General features: G+C 42.6%; 1 protein-coding gene across 1 annotated transcript in view; it reads left to right on the forward strand.

Annotated features, from left to right (window-relative positions):
• LOC143296012 (usherin-like) overlaps positions 1-10,000 on the forward strand; it is a 168,276-nt gene that overhangs the window by 18,251 nt on the left and 140,025 nt on the right. The window contains exons 6-11 of the mRNA XM_076607750.1: positions 693-963; positions 2,284-2,474; positions 3,297-3,506; positions 4,931-5,024; positions 6,400-6,726; positions 8,538-8,733. Of these exons, the coding sequence (XP_076463865.1) occupies positions 693-963; positions 2,284-2,474; positions 3,297-3,506; positions 4,931-5,024; positions 6,400-6,726; positions 8,538-8,733 (1,289 nt within the window). The remainder of the gene's footprint in view (positions 1-692; positions 964-2,283; positions 2,475-3,296; positions 3,507-4,930; positions 5,025-6,399; positions 6,727-8,537; positions 8,734-10,000) is intronic.

Below are 10,000 nucleotides of genomic sequence, written 5' to 3' on the forward strand. Positions count from 1 at the left end.
TTCTAATCAAAATGCACAGTTCGTGTGTGTGTGTGTGTGTGTGTGCGTGCGCACTTGTGTGCACTTGTGTGGAATTTTAATGTCCCATCACACTTACTGGTTGTTGGGTTATTTCCCTTTAGGACTTACAAGAAGTCAGAGTCACTTGGCAGGAATAAATTATAACAATGGACTGTGACTGGTGTGTGTTCATTTGAGGCTGAATCATCACACTGGTGATTTTAGACAGCAAAACAAAGTATCAAACTTCATATTTGAAAATTATTATTTGTAAAAAAAAAAAGAAAGAAAAAAAAAAGACGGGAGAGGAGGGGGATTGTGTGGTGAGTTGGCGGAAACAGAGTAGATGGAGATGAAAAATGAATGTGAAATAAATGGAAATACTGTTTTGAAATTTTTACTTTATTTTGCAAAAGGAAGTTTTTATTCTAACAAGAGAAATAACTGATAATGAATGCAAAAAGCCAAAAACATCAAAGTTCCAAGCGGTTGTAGGTGACACACTTTTGTGTAATGTGTATTTGTGTGTGTGTGTGTGTGTGTGTGTGTGTGTGTGTGTGTGTGTGAGTTTGTTTGTGTACAGATGCGTGTGAGCATGCATGTGTACATGTATATATGCATACGCACAGTTTATGTGTGTGCTTACAACATTCATAAACAAGAAAATTAGTTCAGTGTGTGTGTGTCTGCAGGGAAGTGCAAGAAGTCTATTCAGGTACACTGCCACCTGTTCGAATCCAGAGCAACTGCCGATGTCCACCCGCCAGACCACGCGTCAAGTCGCAGAACACACTGCGCTGTGTGGCCAATGGGATCCCGGAGAGTGCGGCAAGCACCACCCTCCGCATCTCTGAGAACTCACACCCTGTGGAGTTTGCCAACGACGACAACATGAACACTATGTGGATCTCCAAGTTCCAGAGGGACGTGGCACTGGAGATTGATCTGGAAGACCAGTTTGAGGTGGGTTAGGTGTTTTAGCTGTCCATTCTGCTGTGTTATTTGTCCATTGATCTGGAAGACCAGTTTGAGGTGGGTTAGGTGTTTTAGCTGTCCATTCTGCTGTGTTACTTGTCCATTGATCTGGAAGACCAGTTTGAGGTGGGTTAGGTGTTTTAGCTGTCCATTCTGCTGTGTTATTTATCCATTGATCTGGAAGACCAGTTTGAGGTGGGTTAGGTGTTTTAGCTGTCCATTCTGCTGTGTTATTTGTCCATTGATCTGGAAGACCAGTTTGAGTTTAGGGAGGTGTTTTAGCTGTCCATTCTGCTGTGTTATTTATCCATTGATCTGGAAGACCAGTTTGAGTTTAGGGAGGTGTTTTAGCTATCCATTCTGCTGTGTTACTTGTCCATTGATCTGGAAGACCAGTTTGAGGTGGGTTAGGTGTTTTAGCTGTCCATTCTGCTGTGTTATTTGTCCGTTGATCTGGAAGACCAGTTTGAGGTGGGGGAGGTGTTTTAGCTGTCCATTCTGCTGTGTTATTTGTCCATTGATCTGGAAGACCAGTTTGAGGTGGGGGAGGTGTTTCAGTCTTCACAAAAAAAACTCATCTTTTTAAAACCTATTTATAAGCACTGTCAGCTTCCTTCTTCTCCAGCACCATCCATGTCAGCTCACTTTGGATGTATGAAGAGTGGGAGAGGGAGAGGGCCGGGGGGGGGGGGGGGGGGGGGGGGGGGGGGGGGGGGGTTGAGAAAGAGTGGTCATGAATGATTTATGTAATTTGTAATATTTTTCTTTCATGTAAGGTGACCTGAGCTCTTGGAGAGAAAGGGATCTTTATAAATGTACATTATTATTATTATTATTATTGAAAAAAAATAGCTGTCCGTTCTGCTGTGTTTTTTGCCCATATGGCCTTTTTATGTATTTTTTGTTTGGCTTTGAAGTATTGGTTTTTTCCCTTTTTTGTGATTTTTTTGTAACCTGCGGAGGATATTTTAAGTGGAATCCCAGCATGGCCTAATCTTATTTGCCCTGAGGAGCTAAATGGTTAAGATAATCATAATGTGTCATGAAATTTGTTTTGTAAATATATCTTAGTGGAGTTTTTTTTGTGTGTGTGTTTGTGACAGATTTTTGTTTAATGCGGTTGGATATTTCTGTAGTTTGGCAGACCTGATATGGCCCTTTGCAGTCGGCTGGACTATAAGCAACAACAATGATGATATTTGAATCAGAGTTATGCATGTGTGTGAATGACTGGTGTGTCAGTGCTTTGTTATCTTGCGTTGTTGTGTGTGTGTGTGTGTGTGTGTGTGTGTGTGTGTGTGTGTGCAGGTGTTCACGGTGGTGCTGAATTTCTACAGTCCCCTGCCAAAGGCCGTGACCATCGAGCGACAGTTAGTGACTGGGTCCCCTGGCTTCCAGGCATGGCAGTACTATGCACAGAACTGTACCACCTACTTCGGCATGGACAGCAATGGAGCCCTGACCTCCCAAGAGGATGTGAACTGCATCCAGATAGAGTCGTAAGTGTTCATGTTTTAAAAAAAATTTTTTTTATATATCTAAACTACATCCAGATAGAGTTGTAACTGTTTGTGGTTTTTTATTTCATGGTTTTTAATGTAAACTGCATCCAGATTGTCGTAACTGTTCATGGGTTTTCGTATGTAAACTACATCCAGATAGGGCTGTAAGGGCTTGTGGTTTATTTCATAAAAATAGAAAACTGTTTGGTTGTTTGATGATCTGTTGTGATGTATTTGCACTGATTGAAACAGAAAGGTGTTGTTTGTTTCATTGTGTGCAGAAATATGGTGAGCACAATGCTTAAACTGTTTATCTTTTTCATTTGGGGACTTACATAATGGGGTAATCACCCAAGGTGCGCATGTGCATCAGACACACCTGTTGAATAACATGCAGACACACACACACACACACACACACACACACACACACACACACACACACACACACACACACACACATGTATTAGCTGTACCCGTTGAATCAGCAGACACACACACCACACCCATACTCACATTCACACACACACACTCAGACACACACACACACACACACACTTTTTTCTTTTATTTGCATGCATGTGTGTACACACACACTTACACACATACACATACACACATGCAAGTACACAGAGGCATACATGCATACACAGCCACGCCTCTCCTCTCCTTGACCCCCCACACCCCTGGTTCCTCAAACCTTGTGTGTGCATGTGTGTGTTTGTGCTTGCGTGTGTGTACACATGCTTGTGTGTACATGCGTGTGCATGTGTTGACACAAGAACAACACATACATGTTTGTGTCCATATGTGACACAGGAACAGTGGCTTCGGTGGCAGCATCACTTTCACAGTGTTGTCGAGCGATCGCATCGGCTACGAGAAGGACAACTTCTTCAGCAGCCCCACACTGCAGCAGTTTGTGCAGGCGGCTAAAGTGCGGGTGCACCTCCAGGACCACAACATGCAGGTCATCAGCAATATCAGGCACGAGTACTTTTCCCTCAGGGAAATTGTCGTCAATGGAAGGTGAGAAAGGCAGCTTAACATTTTAAGAATAAAAAGAACAATATATATATATATTCACTGTTTCCTTTTTTTTGGGTGGAAGGGAAATGGAGGGTTGAGCTACGTTCATAAAGCCTCACACGACGGATGTGAAAGAAAACATAAGGACATGGGAAAATGTGTTCATACTAATCCGCATGCTTTATGTCTGTGAGAAAGACGGGAGGCTAGATGTGGCACATTTCATGGCAGAATGCTTTGCTCAGACATATGATAAAAGTGCTCGCTACAAAAAGTGACCATGATTAATCAGGAAAGAGACACAGAGAGAGAGAGAGAGTGAGAGAGAGAGAGAGAGAGAGAAGATTGATTTGTAAACAGTAAACCAAGAGAGCAGTAAACATTCTTTACCTTCTTACCATCTCCTCCAAGTTCTTCAGCAATTTTACTCCATTCTGCAGCGATCACCTCTCTGTGACAGTGATCTTTGTCAGCTTTGTCGCACAAAGAGGGTTGACTCCTTACTAAAGAGATCAGTCTGTTGTTGTCCATCCTGAGTCTGGAAAGAAATGAATAATGGAATATTGTTTGTGCTGAGGATTGGGAAGACCTTTAATTTGACTCTTCATGCATTTCTTTGATAGAGTAATAATGGAGTAGTTTTACTGCCTTGCCATGCTACAGTAATTAATGGAATATGGTTTGTGCTGCGCTGTGTGAAAGACAAAAAAAGAAAAGAAATGTATGTATGATGTTTATGTGGGTGACACGTGTGGTGAAAGGTGAGATAACAAAAAAAAGGTACTGATCATGTTATTTGGACTGCAGGTGTGGTGAAAGGTAAAAGAAATGTTTTGATCTTGTTTATTTGGACTGCATGTGTGGAAAAGGGTAGAAGAAATGTATTGATCTTGTTTTATTTAGACTGCAGGTGTGGTGAAAGGTAAATGAAAAATTAATGGATTGATTTTGTTTATTTGGACTAAAGATGTGGTATAATAAATTTATTAATCTTGCTTATTTGGACTGCAGGTGTGGTAAAAGGTAAAAGAAATGTGTTGATTGTGTTTTATTTGGACTGCAGGTGTGGTGAAAGGTAAATGAAATGGATTGATCTTGTTTATCTGGACTAAAGATGTGGTAAAAGAAATGTATCAGTCTTGTTTATTTGGACCGCAGGTGTGGTAAAAGGTAAAAGAAATGTATTGATCATGTTTTATTTGGAATGCAGGTGTGGTGAAGGTAAAAGAAATGTATTGATCGTGTTTTATTTGGACTGCAGGTGTGGTGAAAGGTGAGATAAAGAAAGGTATTGATCTTGTTTTATTTGGACTGCAGGTGTGGTGAAAGGTGAGATAAAGAAATGTATTGATCATGTTTTATTTGGACTGCAGGTGTGGTGAAAGGTAAAAGAACGGTATGGATCTTGTTTATTTTGACAACAGGTGTGGCTGCAATGGACACGCTGAGAGCTGTTCGTCAGACACACTTCCCTACCGGTGTGTGTGCAGTGCAGAAAGTCACACGCAGGGGGACAGGGTGAGTTCACAGCCTGGCTTCATTCCTCATTGCTGTGGGCCTTATCTTATGTTATTTTATCCCATCATATTTTATTTTATCTCATCCGATTTGATCTTATATCTTATCTTGTTTTATGTTAATTTGATTAAATTATTATTGATTTCTTCTTCTGTCTCTATGTATTCCACAATTCCTCCATTTATCCATCAATATATGTTTCTTTTGTGGTGTTGTTACACGGAGTTACCCGCACATGGACAGGAAATGAGAAAAATGGTCATGGAAATATGACATTTTTCCTCTATGTTGCTATCAAATAAATCTGATATTAATTAAGTCATGTCTTTGGATAAAAAGTACATGCAGGTTGTGTGACTGAAGTTTTCACAATCATGCATCAACAGTGTTGCTCAGCGTGATTTCAAATAAAGCAGGATCTTGATTGCATGAAGCAGAAAACTCTTCTTTCTTCTTCTGCGTTCACTCGTATGCACACGAGTGGGCTTTTACGTGTATGACCGTTTTTACCCCGTCATGTAGGCAGCCATACTCCGTTTTTGGGGGTGTGCATGCTGGGTATGTTCTTGTTTCCACCACCCACCAAACGCTGACATGGGTTACAGGATCTTTAACGTGCGTATTTGATCTTCTGCTTACATATACACACGAAGGGGGTTCAGGCACTAGCAGGTCAGCACATATGTTGACCTGGGAGATCGTAAAAATCTCCACCCTTTACCCACCAGGCGCCGTCACCGTGATTCGAACCCGGGACCCTCAGATCGAAAGTCCAACGCTTTAACCATTCGGCTATGGCACCCGTCGAAGCAGAAAACAAAATGTCCTCCCCCATCCCTTCCTGTGGGGAAGCAGAGGCTGGGAGAGGGTCGTGGTTCTTTAGTCATTTGTTGTATATTGTCTTGTTTTTTTCTACTTATTTTTCACACATTTATTGATTCAAAGGTCTTATGGTGTCTTGTTTATTCATGCTTTACATGAAAATTTGCTTCCATTTGTAGGTTTTGCTGTCAAGTTTACTTTTTAGAAATTATTATTAAACATCATTGAATTTTTTTGAGGAGGTTGTGTTTGTGTACATGCATTTGTGCTTTTGTGTGTTTGCAGGGGCTCGTGTGTGTGTGTGTGTGTGTGCGTGTTTGCGTGCATGCTGTGTGCATGTGTGTGTGTGTCTGTGTGTCTGCATGTCTGTGTTGGTGTGCAGGGGTATGGTTTATGTCTAAATGATGTACATGTATTGTCATTACAAAGTGCTTTGGGATTTCATAAGGCGCTATGTAAATAAATACTAAATTATTATCATCATCATTATTATTACTACTACTGTTATAATGACTAACATTATCATCACCACTATACATGTTCTACGGCACAGTGCGAGCAGTGCCAGCCGCTGTACAACAACAAGCCGTTCCGACAAGGGGACATCCGTGAAGCCTACAACTGTCAGTACTGCGAGTGCTACAACCACAGTGACTCGTGTGTGTACAACTCCACACTGGACCCCAGCCCCGACAGCTGGACGGATGGGGGTGGGGGTGTGTGCGTCAACTGCCAGCACAACACGGAGGGGCAGAACTGCGAGGTGTGCATCGACGGGTATTTCAGACCCCTGGGCAAAAGTTTGTCGGACGCGGACGTGTGCTCCCCTTGCACCTGCAACGCCTCAGGCACTGTGGATGGGCAGACACTGTGTGACAAGGTGTGGGCAAGAAGCGTGTCTGTTGTGTTTTTGGTGTTGGGTAGAGATATGTACCTCCCTCCCCAACCTTTTCTTTGTCTTCAGTTTCTCAGGTTTAGAGTTATGCATGCGTGTAAATGACTGGTGTGAAAGCACTTTGATTTATCTCTGCACATGATTCAGCGCTGTATAAATACTACATTAGATACGTATCTTTGGAAAAAAAAACTGTTTATTAACTCGTTCCTTCCCTTCACTGGAGAACACTGCTTTGGGGTCAGTCTGCACTTTTTGGTGCCTGGACCTGAGCAGTGTTGGGCATCAAATCCCCATTTATTAACTTTTTTTTTTCTAACCTTTGAACTGAGTGTTCATTATGATAAAAGGGACACAACTTTATTCTGTTAGTGTTTTGATCATCTAAGAATTTATGAAAAAAAAATCTGCCTGGCAGGGGAGTTTGCACAATCTGTAATTGCACAGTAATGAAAGGGTTAAAACCTGTCAGAAAGCAAAGCTTTTACCGGTAAACACACACACACACACACACACCCTCCCCACCAGCCACCCCCCCACACACACACCCCTCCCCCCCAACACACACAAACACACACACACACACACACACACACACACACACAAATACTCACATACCCAGACAGACAGATGGACACAGACACACACACACACACACACACACACACACACACAGAGTTTTCTACAATATTTTCCATGGGCTGTGTCGACCCAGAATAAGGTGATGTGGGTCAGTGTGTTAGACACGATGGAGTGACATCAGTGATGGTGTGTTTTGACAAGGCCTGATCAGCGTGGTGGCTTTATGCTGAGGTCAGGCATCTGCTCCTGTTTTATTATTTTTATCTTGCATTGTATTTTCCATTTGGCAGATGTGGTGTAGAGTGTATGGATCTGTCCACACACTCTTCTATCTAAATAGTCATACACCGTTTTTAGGGAGTGGGGCAATGGTGGGGCTCATGCCAGGTATGTTCTTGTTTCCACAACCCACTGAACGCTGACATGGATTCCAGGATCTTTAACATGTGTATTTGGTCTTCTGTGTGTGTATGTATACGAAGGAGGTTCAGGCAGTAGCAGGTCTCCAGGTGTTGACCTGGGAGATAAGAAAAAATCTCTACCCTTTATTAACCAGATGCTATAACCATGATTCAAACCTGGGACCATCAGATTGAAAGTTCAGCGCTTTAGGCTGTTATGCCGGTCTGACACCACCTTGAAACTGAATCTGAAAGTGAAATGGGGCACAACAGCCAAGTGGTTAAAGAGTTGGACTTTCAATCTGAGGATCTAGGGTTCGAATCTCGGTAACGGCACCTGGTGTGTAAAGGATGGAGATTTTTCCGATCTCCCAGGTCAACATATATGCAGACCTGCTAGTGCCTTAACCCCCTTCGTGTGTATACGCACGCAGAAGATCAAATACACACGTTAAAGATCCTGTAATCCATGTCAGCGTTTGGTGGGTCATGGAAACAAGAACATATGCAGCATGCACACCCCCAAAAACAGAGTATGGCTGCCTACATGGCAAGGTAAATAAACGAAACAGTCATACACATAAAATGTACATGTCTGACTGAGTGTGTATGTGTGCGTGCCTGAAATCTGACTGAATGACACAGGAAACGAATGATGAGTACCCAATGGCAGCTGTCAGTCTGCTCAGCCCAGGTAGGTAGCCTGTTGTGCACATCGCCCCAAGTTTGTAAAGCGCTTAAAGCTTGGTCTGTGACTGAGTATAGGTGCTCTATCATATCATGAAACTGACATCAGTGAGGATGATGTGACAGGTTGGGGGTCAGTGCCCCTGCAAAGCCAACGTGACGGGGCGTGCCTGCAACCAGTGCAGTGTGGGCACCTACAGCCTGCAGGAGGACAGCGAGGAGGGGTGTATCCCCTGTGGATGTAACCTTGAAGGCGCTGTCAACGGGAACCCAGCGTGCAACCAGGTCACGGGTCAGTGCTTCTGTAAGCAGAATGTCCAAGGTGAGTCACTTTCTTCCCATCGCATCAAAAAATAACGTTTTGAGTGAGTTGTTTTCCTACGACCGCATTATAAAATACCTTTTTAGCGCATTGTTTTCCTCCCACCACATTAAAAAGTACCTTCAGAATGAGTTATTTTCCTCCCACCACATTAAAAAGTACCTTCTGAGTGAGTTATTTTCCTCCCACCACATTAAAAAGTACCTTCTGAGTGAGTTATTTTCCTCCCACCACATTAAAAAGTACCTTTTGAGTGAGTTTTCCTCCCACCACATTAAAAAGTACCTTTTGAGGGACTTATTTTCCTCCCACCGAATTAAAAAGTACCATCTGAGTGAGTTATTTTCCTCCCACCACATTAAAAAGTACCTTTTGAGTGAGTTATTTTCCTCCCAACGAGTTATAGTGTTCAACTGCAAAATTGATACTTGAACTAAGTGTCAACTGTCATCAGTATGTGTGAGCAGACATTGAACAGCATTAATCCTCCTCCACATTGGAAAGGTTATAAAATGGCTAAAGAGTGATACCATTCAACTGTGAAAAAACAACATTTGAATAAAATTCTGTCACTGGTATGTGTGAGGGGACATTAAAGAAAATTCCTCTCCCTCCACATCAAAAAGGTTCAAAAGGCTTAAGGTTCCATTGTCTGCTACGGCCATCAGCGTAGTGAATTCATACCCACTGTGTCCAGCGTTCGGCATGGGAAGGTGGGTCCCTACCCTCTCCTTCCGCTGCATTTACTCACTCGGGACGACAAGCTTTCTCCCTTCCTTTTCCCCACAGACGGCCCATTTGTAAGGGTTTGGAAAAAAATTACAAAAAATTCAAAATACAGAGTAAGAAAATGAAACTTTCAGAACTGGTTTATTACGTGTTGAGCTATTACATACATATAAAAAAAAAAAAATCAAATTTCTCATTTTTACAGTTTTGCCATATGTAGAAAATACTGCCAATTTTTCATCCCGAATCACCATACCCATGCTCGCTTTCTGCATTAAATTCGCTTTCTTCTTCATCATCATCCACCTTTTCAACGTCCGACCCTTCAGTTTGTAGCATTTCAAGTACTTCGGCAACCCTAGAACGTTGCCGTCGCTGCCTTGTTCGCTTCACAACATTTTGAGAAGAGCCCGCTTTGCTAACAGGCTGGCATGCGAGCAGACGACCAGTCAGTGACTTTGTCAGCGTGTGTGCGAGACAGGCCACACATGGCAGGCTGACCAATCATACCATTCGATTGTGGAGTGACCCAGAATAG

The sequence above is a fragment of the Babylonia areolata genome, chromosome 21, assembly GCF_041734735.1.
Source record: "Babylonia areolata isolate BAREFJ2019XMU chromosome 21, ASM4173473v1, whole genome shotgun sequence".
Lineage (NCBI taxonomy): Eukaryota > Metazoa > Mollusca > Gastropoda > Neogastropoda > Buccinidae > Babylonia > Babylonia areolata.